Source organism: Muscardinus avellanarius (genome assembly GCF_963383645.1).
Source record: "Muscardinus avellanarius genome assembly, chromosome: 3".
In the NCBI taxonomy this organism is placed as follows: domain Eukaryota; kingdom Metazoa; phylum Chordata; class Mammalia; order Rodentia; family Gliridae; genus Muscardinus; species Muscardinus avellanarius.
In genome coordinates, this window is record NC_137788.1 from 111,429,483 (window position 1) to 111,445,723 (window position 16,241).

Here is a 16,241-nt window from a genome sequence, read left to right on the forward strand (position 1 = left end):
TCAGATAAAAGCATGTAATATTTGATATAGGTATGTCCCATGCAACATTTGAGATATGCATATCCTGAAAACTTATTTATCCTTTATCTACAACTCAAATTTAACTGGGTATTCTGTATTTTTAATTAAGTCTGACAAGCCTATTTGACTAACTTATAATTTATATACATATGTGTTTTTGTGTGCATGTGTGTATGTGCACCAGATTTTGCTTAGAGTCATGCATTGCTTGATGACAATAATGCATTCTGAAAGGTATTAGCTGATGACTGCCATTCATTGCACAAAAATAACGGAGTACTTCCATAAGCTAAGATGGATGGTGTCTCAAGGTAGGTATTACCTAATGGCCCATCTTACATGTGACCATAACATAACCACACAGCACTTACGTGTGTTTTTGTAGAGTTTAGCAGAGTCCACAGTTTAATATACTATAATGTACTTTATGGTTTATCTCGTTTTAATATAGCTCAGCCAATCTAACCCAAATCTCAATAACCCTCCAATGCTAATTTCAAATCTACAAGAAATACGGGAGATCGAACATATTCAACAATATAACAAATAAACAACATCCAGAAACTGAGAATTCTATTCGGTTTTTCAACACATCAATCATTTTTTATAAGTAGGGAGATAGTTGAATATGCAGGTCCCACATGGAATATTTGGTAATATTTACAGACTTTATTTTTTTCCCAGTGCAGTGGGGGAAGGAGGAGGGATTCTGCCGAGGTCTGACATTTAGCTAGGAGGGCCATGAATCTTGCAATAACACAGAAGAAACTCTCCGCATTTCCCACCCTCATCCACATATACACACCCCCCCAAAGTGATCTGTCCTCAAAAGCCAGCAGTGCTGCTATGGATAAACCCTGCTGTAGACTCAGAAGGTTTAAAAGGCTTAACAATTACAGGTAGGGAATGAGGCCCATTGGAAGCTTGATTCCAACAAGTGATACCATAGTACAGAGCTTTCCTCTAATAGAAGACAAGGCAGCTACTTAAAATGATAATGTAGGGGAAATGTATTTCTTGGTATGAGAACGGTTTATAATATAGGAAGGGAAATATTGAACAAAATACAGAGAAGTTTGTAGAGCACGTTCTCCTCTCGAAAAGAAGAGACATTACCATCTTGACTCCATTTTCTATAACTAGAATAAAATTTCATGGACCAGATAATTTATAAAGCATCAGGGCTTATTTGATTCATAATTTTGGAGGCTTGAAAGTATAAGGGTATCACCAGTAAAAACCTTCTTTTGTTTTTTTCTTTTCATTTCTTTTATGGTACTGGGGATTGAACCTAGGGTGTTCTACCTTCAAGCTACACCCCCAGCCCTTTTTAATTAATTTATTTATTTTTTGGAAACAAGGTCTTGTTAAATTGCTGAGAGTCTTGTTAAGTGGCTGCGAATGGTCTCAAATCTCTAATCTTCCCGTTTCAGTCTCCGAAGCACTGGTATTACAAGTGTGACCCACCGTGTCCAGTCTCAGTGAGGACCTTCTTACTGCACACTAATGTATCAGGGGAGATTAGATGGTAAGGTAACCAGCCTGGATTCCGGGTCAATCCATTGATATCATTATGACCTAAATTAATGCCAATTATTTCCCCAAAGATCTCACTTCTAAATACTACTAACGTACAAAATTGGGACATGAGCTTCCAAAATGGACACTTGAGGGATACAAAAAGAACACATCAGAAGCCACAAAGCAGCTACAGAACGAATAAACCATTCCATTTCTCCATGCACATATGTGCCTTTAAACTGATACTCAATATATAGGACAGGCATAGAAATCGACTTTGAAATCATTCACCAAATGAAAATGATGTTTGATTTCTAAGTAGGGAAAACACCTAATCTATGCGATCTTAACTTTTCTGTATTTTCTACAATGGACATCATTATTTTAGTAATCAGAGATCATCTCATGGAAAAGGGCATGCTGACACAGAAACTGAATTTTCTAGAGATCCACGGCTGGTTCACTCTCTCGCCAGAAAGGTCAGAGAATGATACAAAGGCTGCTCAGAGAAAGAGTCTGATCATTTTTTCTATAGTTTTCCAGCCTGGGCCTCGGATCTCCCTAAACAGGAGAGTAAAGCTGAGCTGCATATCACTGAGACTTAGGAAAGTGCTTCGAGCTCAAAGCTCAGACAGGCCTGGGAACTCTTCCTACTGCTCTATGTAGCCGAATAATTTTCAGGAGACTAGCTGCTCTCTAACTCCAAGAAACTCAACTTCAGGGCCTTCCCTTTGCAAGTCTCTCCCATTCCTGTGCTTTGCTTGAATAAAACTCAGTGCAGTATTGGCGCTTGAAACCCAAACAATACCCCAGTGAGGAACCAAGGAAAGTTTCTGCCTCATCAGCTACCTGAGATCCTAACGAAGCCCTGGAGACCCGCTCGCAGGTCTGCCTGCCTCACCTCTGGGTGCCCCAGAGGAATTCTCAAGGGTTGGTCACAGGAGATGTGTCGCACCGGGATCGGCTCCTTCCTGGAGAAAAGAAACATCCAAGCTCCTGAGACCTGCGGCTTAAGAGACTGCACCTTCTCCTGGGCCTCTTCCCAGGCCACAGGAGCCAGCGCCTGCCGTCTCAGTGAACAGAGCAGTGATTTTAGACGTTCTTGGTAGCAGACAGAGCTGGGTTTCCCTCACTTGGTGGGTTTAGCATCCGTGGCCAATGCCTCCTGAATGCAAGGGTTTTTCACCTGAGTGCTGTGAAGAGACTCGTCGCCTTTAATGCCTTTGAAAGCTCGCAGCCTGGAAAGGGTCTCCTCCTTCTCCCTGTCGCCAAGGTCAGAAGCAATGAGTGCCTGTTGGCAAGCGTAAAGGAAAAGAAATATCACGGGCGTGTCCTCCAAATGGTGTATTTTCCCTCTACGGTTCCAAGTCTTTCCTTGGTTCTGTTGAATCTCATGTCCCTCCGTACCACGCCTGCCAGGCTCGGCTTGTAGGAGTGCATTCAAGAACTTGAAGCTCAGTACTGACGAGATAATGGCCTCTGAAATTTGAAAGGCTACCATGTTGAAGAGGGAGTGGGAGGTGGGTGGAGTGAGTCCCAAGGAGACAGATGTTGACTAAGTAGAAATAGCATTCTCTAAGATTTAAAGAGAACTCAAATACAGCATTGATGAGAGTCAGTCTGCACGGGTCTATGTGATAGAATAGCGTGTGCCACTGTAAAGTAAAAGACTGAGATAATCATGCATCGCTGCCAGAAAAAGCATTCAGGATATGATCTTCAAAGAACAAAGCTGGAAAAGAATTGATGTCTCAGCCTAATCCCATGGGTATGAAACTTGGAAATTACTCACTCACCAAATGATAATGGTGTTTGATTTCTAAGTAGGGGGAACAACTAATCTGAGACAGAGATGTGCATGGTTCTGTGCAGGAAATTTCTAGACAGAATGAAACAACAGGAACAGCAGAGCAAAGATCATTATTTGCTCTAGGTTAGAAAACTAGAAGGAGAAAAGCTTCTATTCTTTTATACAGACAGATCCACCGATGTGTTTTAATAATCTCTAATAACCGATTTTTTTGTCAGTAAATGTAGTATCTTAGTAAAAAGGAGCACACTAACTTATAATGAGATGGTGAGTTCTCAGTGGTCGGAGGCAGGGCTGCAGCACCTGGGGACCCGGGAGGGCTGTGAGCTGCTGTGACTGCCTCAACTCTCCAGGCTCCTGCAGTGTAGACCAGCCAGCGGGGAGACAAGACAAAGTCTCGCCCAGAGCTGGTTTCAGCTCAGGTAGAACAATGACTTCTCTGGAAGGCAACTCTTTGAATGATTTTAGGAATACAGAGAGATTGCAGGTCCTACAACCAGGGATCAAAAGAACAAGATACTGTGTTAAAATGTTGCTCTTTTTAGTAGCTGGGATTCCACAGAGGGAACCTGACATGGTGGTGGGCTCTGGCATCTTCTTGCCCAGTGACCTCTTCTTTCACCTCACTGAGTCCTGGTTTACCTGAGGAAAGATGAACTAGATGCCTCAAGTGTGGGAATGCACCTGCTCAGCTCCATCTTTCCTGTACTTGAATATGTTTCTTTTCATTCCTCTGGGTGTGGTTAGGATTAACTTTCCAGTTATAAAAAACATTTCTTTTACCTTGTCCAGTAATACCTCATGAATTTCTGTTACCCAAGAGTAAGTAAAGGCTGCCCTATCCCCACATCTCCAAGGAAAACAGACACATATTTGCTCTTGTACTTTTCTTGAGGTTTTGACACTATTTTATATTTTTCTCTTCTTTAAAAATTTTAGTAAGAAAATCCCAAAGTCTCTGTTCACTCACCTGCTCTCATCCTACAGCAGAAACAGCACTGATCCCATTTTATGATGCCAACAGTGGGTTTTTGCATCCAGTTTTAGTTTTTAAAATACAGCTTAAAAATCTTATTCCCTGGATTGCTGAGTTGTCTGGTCTTTTCTTATACTTCATGTCTGTGATGAAGGTCTCACTTGCCAAACTATTCCTAGCAGTGTTTGCAGAGCTTTTCTCTTTACTAATTACAAACTCTAGGAACTGCAGTTAAATTCGTCTGGAGCCGGGCCCTCAGGACTCAGGCGTCTATAAAGACCTGTTCAGGGACTTTAAGTTGACCATGCACTGGACCGTCCACCTCTCTTCATCCAGGTAAATTAGCTCACCAATCTTACCTCTTCTTATCAATCCTTTATGCTTAGGTAGTCTCTCAGAAACACAAGAATAAAATTGAGACATGTTTTTCCCCAATGGAAATAAAAAGATAAAAATATATGGATCAAGAGAGCGTATAAAGAACGCGACTTCAGGTTCACCATACATTATTCAGAAAAAAGCCTATTTCCAGCGCTTTCGCATATTGACTTTTCAAATGGTATTTGCATCACCCAGTGTGTTTCCTTTCTTTATTCTCATCTTGTTCTGTTTCTTACCCTTTTATCTTTACAAAGTTCTGGTTTGACCTCTCTCTATCAAGCATATTTTCCCATGTTAACACGCGTAATAATTTGTAACAGTTTATCAGATTAATATGTTGTAATGAATTTAATTTTATTAACTTACATTTTTTCCAGTCTTCACTATTATAAGCATTATTATGAATAATTTTTAACACTGAGGATAGATTTCAGTAATATTCTACTTCCAACCTATATTTTTAGCCCTATTTTTTTTTTTTACTCTTTTTTGTGGTACTGAGGGTAGAACCCAGGGGCCTTCTACCTCCGGGTTACACTCCCAGACTTATTTTCTATTTTATTTGGAAACAGGGTCTCACTAAGTTGCTGAGAGCCTCACTAAGTAGCTGAGTCTGGCTTTGAATCTCTGTGATCCTCCTGTCTCAGCCTCCCAAGCGCTGGGATTACAACCATGCGCCACCATGCCTGGCATCCCTTAGCCCTATTTTATCTTTATTTGGAAACCCGGTCTCATTACGTTGCTGAGGTCCTCACTCAGTTGCTGAGGCTGGCCTCAGACCTATGATGCTACTCTCTAAGCCTTCCCAGTACTGAGGCTGCAGGCCTGTGACAACTCGCCTGACTTTGAATAGTTTCTTATATGCATATCCTGATAGTTATCTCTGATTGTTTCCTTAAAATAGCAATTAAAGTGCAAATATTGAGCCAAAGAGAGTGGCCAGAGGTTGTTACTAGTATACTAACAGTTCATCAACTTATCAAGATGAAGCATTCCAAAAACTTTCTAGTTTCATCAGAGTTTTTTTCAAATGTTGTATTTTTTTCCAATGCAATCTCATTCCAGAGTAGGAAAGACACATAGATTCTTTCCAATTAAAGCAACAAAAATGTTTTTTTTTTCTTTCTCATCTACTTTGCAGTCATGATGATTATTTGGTAGTTGTGCTCTAAGATAGATTCCTGATCCTTAGAATTAAAAGACTGAAGCCTGCCTTGGAGGCGCACGCTTGTAATCCCAGCACTTGGGGGCTGAGACAGGAGGATCGCGCAGGTTCGAAGCCAGCCTCAGCTACTTAGTGAGGCTCTCAGCAACTTAGGTACACCCTGTTTCCAAATAAAAGAGAAAATAGGTCTGGGAATGTAGTCCAGAGGTAGAAAAGCTCCTGGGTTCCACCTGCAGTACCACCAAAAAAAAAAAAAAAAAAAAAAAGATGGACAAAAAATTGGTTTAACTTAATTTGGTGTAAAAAATACCTGAAATGATTAGAAGTGTCTTTTCAAATACAAGTATGCATTTCTTATTTCTTTAACCTAGTTTTCCCTGACATCTTAATTGCTGCTAACTGTCCAGGAAATCTTTCCCAAACCTGCTCCAGGTGTCTCTCTTCCCACCCTATCCCATCCTTATTTACTTTTCCATACCTTTATTCATAAATTACCATACATAAAAGTATTTCCTGATGCTTTTTTTTTAATCCTTTACTGACAGGGGAACAATTGTCTCCAGTAACCGGGCATCTCTCCAGGAGCCGAATCCAGCTCCTTCTCTCTGGGGTCCTGGGCTCAAAGCACTGGGCACCGAGGTGTTAGGACGGACCCTCTGAAATCTCCGCCTCTCTCATCTGAGGTCTGTTCAATGAAGCGGGGAAACTACACAGCCGTGAGTGAGTTCGTCTTCCTGGGTTTCTCCAGCTTCCATGAGCACAGGCTGACCTTATTTGTGGTCTTCCTCACCCTGTACCTCTTCACCCTGGCCGGCAATGTCCTCATCATGAGCATCATCAGCCTGGACCGCCACCTGCACACCCCCATGTACTTCTTCCTCAGCACGCTCTCGGCCTCAGAGACCCTGTACACCCTGGTCATCGTGCCGCGGATGCTGGCCAGCCTCGCGGGTCTCCGTCGGCCCATCTCCTTGGCTGGCTGCGCCACCCAGATGTTCTTCTTCATCACGCTGGCCATCAACAACTGCTTCCTGCTCACGGCCATGGGCTATGACCGCTACGTGGCCATCTGCAACCCCTTGAGGTACACGGTCATCATGAGCAAGAGGGTGTGCGCGCAGCTGGTGTGTGGCGCCTGCAGCATTGGCCTGGCGGTCGCCATGACCCAGGTGTCAGCTGTGTTCAGGCTACCCTTCTGTGCCACCCTGGTGGCCCACTTCTTCTGTGACATCCGGCCCGTGATGAAGCTCTCCTGCATCGACATCACTGTCAACGAGATCCTGACTTTGATCATCAGTGTGCTGGTGATTCTGATCCCCATGGTCCTGGTCTTCATGTCCTACGTCCTCATCATCTCTACCATCCTCAGGATCGCCTCTGCCGAGGGGAGGAGGAAGGCCTTCGCCACCTGTGCCTCCCACCTCACCGTGGTCATCATCCACTACGGCTGCGCCTCCATTGCCTACTTTAAGCCCAAGTCAGAGAACACCAGGGATGAGGACCAGCTGATCTCAGTGACCTACACTGTCATCACCCCCCTCCTGAACCCGGTGGTCTACACCCTGAGGAACAAGGAGGTCAAGGATGCCCTCCGTCGTGCCATTGGCAACAAAACCTCTTGCTTAGGGTGCCTGGCGATTTGGCATACATAGCCCCCTCTTATCTGCGGTTTCCCATGGCCAGCGGTGATCTAAAAAATTAAATGGTGAATCTGAGCAATAAACAATTTGTACATTTTAAATTGTGCACTGTTTTAAGTACCATGATGAAATACAACTCAGTTTTCTCTCACTTAAGAAATTCATCGTTCTTTCGTCCAGTCTGTCCATGTTGTATATACTACCCACCCATTAGTGTGTCCAGTAGAATAAGATGTTGTGAAAGACATAAGAAGGGAACGTATTTTATTACAACATATTAATCTTATTTTTAAATTTTTATAATTGCTATATTTTAGCTGTAGTTGTGAATATCTTATTTTGCCTAATTTATAAATTAGACTTTATCACATACATATGTATGGATAGGAAATACAGTATCTATAGGATTCAGTACTATCCTCAGTTTAAGGTATCTACTGGGAGTCCAGACATATATATTTCCCAAGACCAAGGAGGACTACTGTATCAGCCTTTATAGTCTGGATATTTTTATAAGCCCCTCAACTGTGATTCTATCTTTTATGCTCTTGACCCAGAGAAAGTTGGAAAATGTGTTGGTAAGGTGGCATTAAAGAATCAAGAATCTCCCTGACTTGACTCTTGTTTTTCTTTTCATCGTCCACATTATTATTTTATTATTGTTACTATTATTATTAGCAGTGCTGGAGATTGTACTCCGTGCTCAGGCAAGGGCTCCACCCCGAGCCACCTGCCAGCTCTGTGGTCCCTTCCAGCTTTCTCATAATCCCATAGCTTACCTCCAGGGCAATGGGAACGCGGTAAGAATCATAAGTAAGGCATTTCCTGATTTTTAACCAGTTCGGTGATGGCAGAGAAGAGCGCTAAATAATGCCTACTTGAAAGATCCACCTAAATACAGGATAGACACGAAGCTCTAAAAGTTCAAAGAGCATGTGGTTGGTGTGCGGGATGTACTGGAAACAGTCAAAAGTGCCTTTCGGAGTGTCCACCCTCTTTCTTTGGGCAGTGACAGAAATAGCAGACCCCGACGTTCCTGAAGGACTGTTACCACCTCTCAGCTGCCTCGGAAACCATATTTTTTCCCCAATTTTTCCAAGGCTTACATCAGAACTAATTCTTCCTTGAGCCTAGATTACAAGCATGTGCGATGTTAGTGAGCAAGTCGGTGAAGCCGGCCTCTGAACTTCACCACCCTATGCATTATTTTTGAAGTATGGCACATATATTATACTCTGTTCACAACCATAGGGTGTGTGAAGATATTTTTCTCATATTACATTAAGTTATTCATGGTACTGGGGATTGAACTCAGGGAACTTCTAACTCCAAGCTTCACCCTCAGCTATTCTTATTTATTTATTATTTATTTTTGTTTTGAAACGGGGTCTAGATAAATTGTTGAGAGTCTCACGAAGTAGCTGAGGCTGGGTTCAGACCTGGAATTCTCCTGTCTCAGTCTCCCAAGTACTGGAATTGCAGGAGTGACCCACCAGGTCCAGTCTTGGCGAGGACCTTCTTACTGCATGGTAACGTGGCAGAGGACATTGATAGTGAGAGTCTAGCATGGAGCCTGGATCAAGCCACTGATCCCATCATGACTTACTCTAATGTTAATCAGTGTCCAAAGACTTCACCTCTAAATACCTTTAACATATGATTGGGGATTAAGTTTCCAACACCTGTCCTTTGGGGAATACATGTAAACCATACCAGCTATAAAAATAATATTCCCATTTTCCCACACACATAAATATATGTGCTTATAAGCAGAAACTCCAACACATCTGTTACGCATAGAAATCGACTTTGAAATTATTCACCAAAATTATAATAATGACGTGTGACTTCCAAGTGAGGGGGGACAGCCAATCTAAGTGATCTTATTTTAACTTTTCTGTATTTTCTACAATCGACGTACAATATTTTTGTAACCAGAGGAGAAAAGGGGTTTATACAGAACTGAAATTCTTAGCCTGGCTTGAAGGGAGATCTTTATGGCCATCCCCCCTTTACAGGGTGGAGTTGAAATGGCTCCTCCCACACCTCTTGATGGTATAGAGATCATCTCATGGAGAGGGCATGCTGAAAAAGAAACTGAATTTCCTGGAACAGAAAGTGAATTTCCTGGAGATCCATAGCTGGTTCACTCTCTCTCCAGGAAAGTCAGACAATGATCTAAAGGTTGCTCACGGAAGGAGTCTGGTCAATTCTGTAGTTTTCCAGCCTGGGCCTTGAAATGAAGAGAGTAAAGCTGAGCTGCTTATCACTGAGACTTAGGAAAGTGGTCAGAGCTCAAAGCTAGTCTAGGCCTGGGAACTCTTCCTACTGCTATATGTAGCTGAATAATTTTCAGGAGGCTAGCTGCTCTCTAACTCCGAGAAACTCAACTTCAGGGCCTTCCCTTTGCAAGTCTCTCTCATTCCTGTGCTTTTCAGGATTAAAACTCAATGCAGCCGGGCGTGGTGGCGCACGCTTGTAATCCCCACGCTTGGGAGGCAGAAACAGGAGGATCGTGCAGGTTCGAAGCCAGCCTCACTGGCTTAAGAGACCCTGTTTTCAATAAAATATAAAATAGGACTGGGAGTGTATCCCGGTAGAAAGATTCCATCCCCAGGACCACCAAAACCAAAACCAAAGCAAAAACAACAAAACCTCAGTGCAGTATTGGCGCTTGAAACCCAACCAATACCCCAGTGAGGAACCAAGGAAAGTTTCTGCCTCATCAGCTACCTGAGATCCTAACGAAGCCCTGGAGACCCGCTCGCAGGTCTGCCTGCCTCACCTCTGGGTGCCCCAGAGGAATTCTCAAGGGTTGGTCACAGGAGATGTGTCGCACCGGGATCGGCTCCTTCCTGGAGAAAAGAAACATCCAAGCTCCTGAGACCTGCGGCTTAAGAGACTGCACCTTCTCCTGGGCCTCTTCCCAGGCCACAGGAGCCAGCGCCTGCCGTCTCAGTGAACAGAGCAGTGATTTTAGATGTTCTTGGTAGCAGACAGAGCTGGGTTTCCCTCACTTGGTGGGTTTAGCATCCGTGGCCAATGCCTCCTGAATGCAAGGGTTTTTCACCTGAGTGCTGTGAAGAGACTCGTCGCCTTTAATGCCTTTGAAAGCTCGCAGCCTGGAAAGGGTCTCCTCCTTCTCCCTGTCGCCAAGGTCAGAAGCAATGAGTGCCTGTTGGCAAGCGTAAAGGAAAAGAAATATCACGGGCGTGTCCTCTAAATGGTGTATTTTCCCTCTACGGTTCCAAGTCTTTCCTTGGTTCTGTTGAATCTCATGTCCCTCCGTACCACGCCTGCCAGGCTCGGCTTGTAGGAGTGCATTCAAGAACTTGAAGCTCAGTACTGACGAGATAATGGCCTCTGAAATTTGAAAGGCTACCATGTTGAAGAGGGAGTGGGAGGTGGGTGGAGTGAGTCCCAAGGAGACAGATGTTGACTAAGTAGAAATAGCATTCTCTAAGATTTAAAGAGAACTCAAATACAGCATTGATGAGAGTCAGTCTGCATGGGTCTATGTGATAGAATAGCGTGTGCCACTGTAAAGTAAAAGACTGAGATAATCATGCATCGCTGCCAGAAAAAGCATTCTGGATATGATCTTCAAAGGACAAAGCTGGAGATGAATTGATGTCTCAGCCTAATCCCATGGGTATGAAACTTAAGTGATATGAAGAAGTGCCCGGGGCTGTGCAGGAAATTCTAGACACAATAAACAACAGGAACCGCGGAGCAAAGATCAGTATTTGCTCTAGATCAGAAAAGTAGAAGCAGAAAAGCTTCTATCCTTCTAGACATATAATTTCGCTAATGCGAGCATCTTAATCATCTTTAAAAAGATATTATTTTATTAAAAAGATATTATATTATTTAAAAAGATATTTAAAAAGATATTGATATTATTTAGTAAGTAAATGTAGTATCTTAGTAAAAAGGAGCACACTAACTTATAATGAGATGGTGAGTTCTCAGTGGTCGGAGGCAGGGCCGCTGCACCTGGGGACCCGGGAGGGCTGTGAGCTGCTGTGACTGCCTCAACTCTCCAGGCTCCTGCAGTGTAGACCAGCCAGTGTAGGAGACAAGACAAGGTTCTCACCCAGAGCTGGTTTCAGCTCAGGCAGAACAATGACTTCTCTAGAAGGAAGCTATTCTAATATCTTTGGGAATAAAGACAGATTGCAGTCCAAACAACCAGAATTCAAAAGAGCAGACACTGGGGTAAAATGTTGCTCTTTTTAGTAGCTGGGATTCCACAGAGGGAACCTGACAAGGTGTCGGGCTCTGGCATCTTCTCTCCCAGTCTTCCACCTCGCTGAGTCCTGGTTTACCTGAGGAAGGATGAACTAGATGCCTCAAGTGTGGGAATGCACCTGCTCAGCTCCATCTTTCCTGTACTTGAATATGTTTCTTTTCATTCCTCTGGGTGTGGTTAGGATTAACTTTCCAGTTATAAAAACATTTCTTTTACCTTGTCCAGTAATACCTCATGAATTTCTGTTACCCAAGAGTAAGTAAAGGCTGCCCTATCCCCACATCTCCAAGGAAAACAGACACATATTTGCTCTTGTACTTTTCTCGATGTGTTGAAACTATTTTATATTTATTTTTTCAAAATTTTTAGTAAGAAAATCCCAAAGTCTCCGTTCATTCACCTATTTGCATCCTACAGCAGAGCCAGCCATTGATGCCATTTTACGATGTTAACAGTGGATTTTTGCGTTTAGTTTTAGTTTTTAAAATATAGTTTAAGCCCGGCATGGTGGCGCACGCTTGTAATCCCAGCATTTGGGAGGCTGAGTCAGGAGGATCAAGGTTTGCGGCCAGCCTCGGCTACTTAGTGAGGCTCTTTGAGACTCAGTGAGACCCTGTTTCAAAATAAAGAATAAAAAATTGGGCAGGGATTGTAGCTCGGAGGTAGAATGCCCCTGGGTTCTATCCCCAGACCCACACACACAAAAAAATCTTATTCCCTGGACTGCTGAGCTGTCCGGTCTTCCTTATACCTCATGCCTGTGATGGAGGTCTCACTTGCCAAACTCTATTCCTAGAACGGTCTGCAGAGCTTTCCTTTTTACCAACTACAAACTTTAGAAATTGTACTGAAATTCCTCTGGAGCCGGGCCTTCAGGACTCAGGCGTCTATAAAGGCCTGTTCTGGGATTTAAGCTGACCACGCACTGGACCGTCCATTCCTCTTCTCCTTGGTAAATTAGCCCACCAGTCTTACCTTTTCCTTTTGTTTTTTAAGCTTAGATATTCTCTTAGGAGCACAAAAATAGAATTGCCAAATGATTTTTCAAAATGGAAAAAAAGGATAAAAATATGGGTGAAGAGAGAACATAAAGGAAAATACCTTCAGGTTCACCATACATTATTCAGAAAAAAAGCCTATTTTCAGCGCCTTCCTGTATTTACTTTTAAAATGGTATTTGCATCACCCCATGTGTTTCTTTTCTTTATTCTCGACTTTTTTCCCTTTTATCTTTACAAAGTTGTAGTCTGACCTCTCTTTGTCTATCAAGCATATTTTCCCATGTCAGCACTTATAATGATTTGTAATGGCTGCATAGTTTCAACCAGATTAATATGTTGTAATGAATTTAATTTTATTAACTTGCATTTTTCCAGTCTTTACTCTTATAGGAATTATTATGAATAATTTTTTAACACTGTGGATAGATTCCATGAACATTCTAATTCCAACCTACCCTGTTCCCCTAGCCCTGTTTTATCTTTTTTTAGAAACAAGGTCTCACTGAGTTGCTGAGGGCCTCAGTTGCGGAGGTTGGCCTCAAACCTATGATCCTTCTGTCTCAGCCTCCCAAGTACTGAGATTACCGGTGTGTGAAAACACACCTTTGTTTGAATTCTTCCTTTGCTTTGAATTATTCCTTTTTTGTATGTTCTGATAGTTTCCACTCTGGTCATTTTCTTAAAATAGCAATTGAAGTGCAAATACTAAGCCAAGAGGCGTGGGCATAGGTATACTACTTGTTTATTCATATTTCATCAACCTATCAAGATGAAATTTTCTAAAGAATTCTAGTTTTATCAGTTTTTTTTTCAAATTTTGTATTCGTTACTAATGCAATCTCATTCCCAGAGAGGCAAAGACACATGGCTTCCTTACAATTAAAAGAACAACAACAAATTTTTTTTCTTTCTCATCTCTTTTGTGGTCATGATGCTTCTTTGGTAGTTGTACTATAAGATAAATACCATGATCCTTAAAATACACGATTGAGTTGACTTGGATAAAATACCTAATCCTAGGTGCAGAATTTTCCCATAGACCAGAAGGGAGATAATAATTACTAATATACAGGTTGATCAGAGGGAAGTATTTCCCATTTAAAATAAAAAGTATGGAGAAGAGTCACACTCTAAGCTGTCAAATGATTTGTGACAAGGGCTCACGAGAGGTGCAGAGACGGGAAGAAAGCAAGCACTGCGCTATGTGAAAGCAGAAGGCACTAAGTCATCCAGAAACCCTCAGGGAGGAAGCTCTTAGCTGGCTGTGGTGGACACGCCTGTAATCCCAGGACCTGGGAGGCTGAGATTGGAGGACCACAGGTTTGAGGCCAAGCTCAACAATTAGCAAGACCCTTTTTCAACATAAGAAAAGAAGGAAGGAAGGAAGGAAGGAAGGAAGGAAGGAAGGAAGGAAGGAAGGAAGGAAGAAAAGGGCTGGAGGTGTAGCTTGGAGGTAAAGAGATGGATGTCCCTGGATTCAGTCCTCAGTATCAAAACACAAAACAAAAAAGATAAGGGACGATCTTTAAGAAGATGAGCAAAAATTTGGTTTAACTTAATTTGGTGTAACAATACCTGAAATAATTAGAAGTGTCTTTTCAAATACAAGTATGCATTTCTTATTTCTTTAACCTAGTTTTCCCTGACATCTTAATTGCTGCTAACTGTCCAGGAAATCTTTCCCAAACCTGCTCCAGGTGTCTCTCTTCCCACCCTATCCCATCCTTATTTACTTTTCCATACCTTTATTCATAAATTGCCATACATAAAAGTATTTTCTGATGCTTTCCTTTTAATCCTTTACTGACAGGGGAACAATTGTCTCCAGTAACCGGGCATCTCTCCAGGAGCCGAATCCAGCTCCTTCTCTCTGGGGTCCTGGGCTCAAAGCACTGGGCACCGAGGTGTTAGGACGGACCCTCTGAAATCTCCACCTCTCTCATCTGAGGTCTGTTCAATGAAGCGGGGAAACTACACAGCCGTGAGTGAATTCGTCTTCCTGGGTTTCTCCAGCTTCCATGAGCACAGGCTGACCCTGTTTGTGGTCTTCCTCACCCTGTACCTCTTCACCCTGGCCGGCAATGTCCTCATCATGAGCATCATCAGCCTGGACCGCCACCTGCACACCCCCATGTACTTCTTCCTCAGCACGCTCTCGGCCTCAGAGACCCTGTACACCCTGGTCATCGTGCCGCGGATGCTGGCCAGCCTCGCGGGTCTCCGTCGGCCCATCTCCTTGGCTGGCTGCGCCACCCAGATGTTCTTCTTCATCACGCTGGCCATCAACAACTGCTTCCTGCTCACGGCCATGGGCTATGACCGCTACGTGGCCATCTGCAACCCCTTGAGGTACACGGTCATCATGAGCAAGAGGGTGTGCGCGCAGCTGGTGTGTGGCGCCTTTAGCATTGGGCTGCTTGTTGCAACCATTCAGATCTCATCTGTGTTCAGACTGCCTTTCTGTGATAGAGAGGTGGCTCATTATTTCTGTGACATCCTCCCAGTCATGAAGCTGTCCTGTGCGGACACCAGTCTTCATGACATAATCAATTTAATCATCAGTACTCTGGTCATCGTGGTACCCATGGGGCTGGTCTTCATGTCCTACGTCCTCATCATCTCTGCCATCCTCAGGATCGCCTCTGCCGAGGGCAGGAGGAAGGCCTTCGCCACCTGTGCCTCCCACCTCACCGTGGTCATCGTCCACTACGGCTGCGCCTCCATAGCCTACCTCAAGCCCAAGTCGGAGAACTCCAGGGACGAGGACCAGCTGATCTCAGTGACCTACACCGTTTTCACTCCGCTCCTGAACCCCGTCGTCTATACTTTGAGGAACAAGGAGGTCAAGGATGCCCTTCGTCGTGCCATTGGCAACAAAAATCTTGTGTAGGGTGCCTGGCGATTTGGCGTACATAGCCCCCTCTTATCTGCAGTTTTCAGTGGCCAATTGTGATCTGAAAACATTAGATAATTTGAGCAAATAAAAAATTTATATGTTTTAAAATGTGCACCATTCTGAACATAATGATGAAATCCAGTGCGCTTCCTCAGTCCTTTTTGAGACATGCATCGTCCTTTTGTGCAGTGTATCCATGCGGTATATGCTACCCACCCATTAGTATGTACACTAGAAAAAGAGATCTTGAAAGAGAAAGGGAACATAGCCACATATTTTATAACAGTGTATCATTCTCATTTTTCTATTTTATAACTGCTCTATTTCAATTATTGTTGTTAGTATCTTATTTTGTCTTAATTTATAAATTAGACTTTTTCATAGATATGTATGCATTGGAAGACAGCATTTATAGGATTCAGTACTATCCTCAGTTTCAGGCATCTACTGGGAGTCTTGGAATATGTATGCCCAAGATCAGGGATGATTACTCTACCACCCTTCATAGTTTAGATATTTGTAAAAGCCTCTCAACTTTGATTTTCTTTCACCCTCTACCCAGAGAAAGTTGGGAAATG

The 16,241-nt window shown here is 43.1% G+C and overlaps 2 protein-coding genes across 2 annotated transcripts; both read left to right on the plus strand.

Annotated features, from left to right (window-relative positions):
* Nucleotides 1-6,566: 6,566 nt before the first annotated feature.
* Nucleotides 6,567-7,526, plus strand: LOC308260235 (olfactory receptor 10J1-like; the record flags this gene model as incomplete). Its single annotated transcript, XM_080691545.1, has 1 exon — nucleotides 6,567-7,526. The coding sequence occupies one exon, from the start codon at nucleotides 6,567-6,569 to the stop codon at nucleotides 7,524-7,526; it is 960 nt and encodes a 319-aa protein (XP_080547671.1).
* Nucleotides 7,527-14,724: 7,198 nt separating this feature from the next.
* LOC308260236 (olfactory receptor 10J1-like) lies at nucleotides 14,725-15,657 on the plus strand (the record flags this gene model as incomplete). Its single annotated transcript, XM_080691546.1, has 1 exon — nucleotides 14,725-15,657. The coding sequence occupies one exon, from the start codon at nucleotides 14,725-14,727 to the stop codon at nucleotides 15,655-15,657; it is 933 nt and encodes a 310-aa protein (XP_080547672.1).
* Between the last annotated feature and the right edge of the window lie 584 nt (nucleotides 15,658-16,241).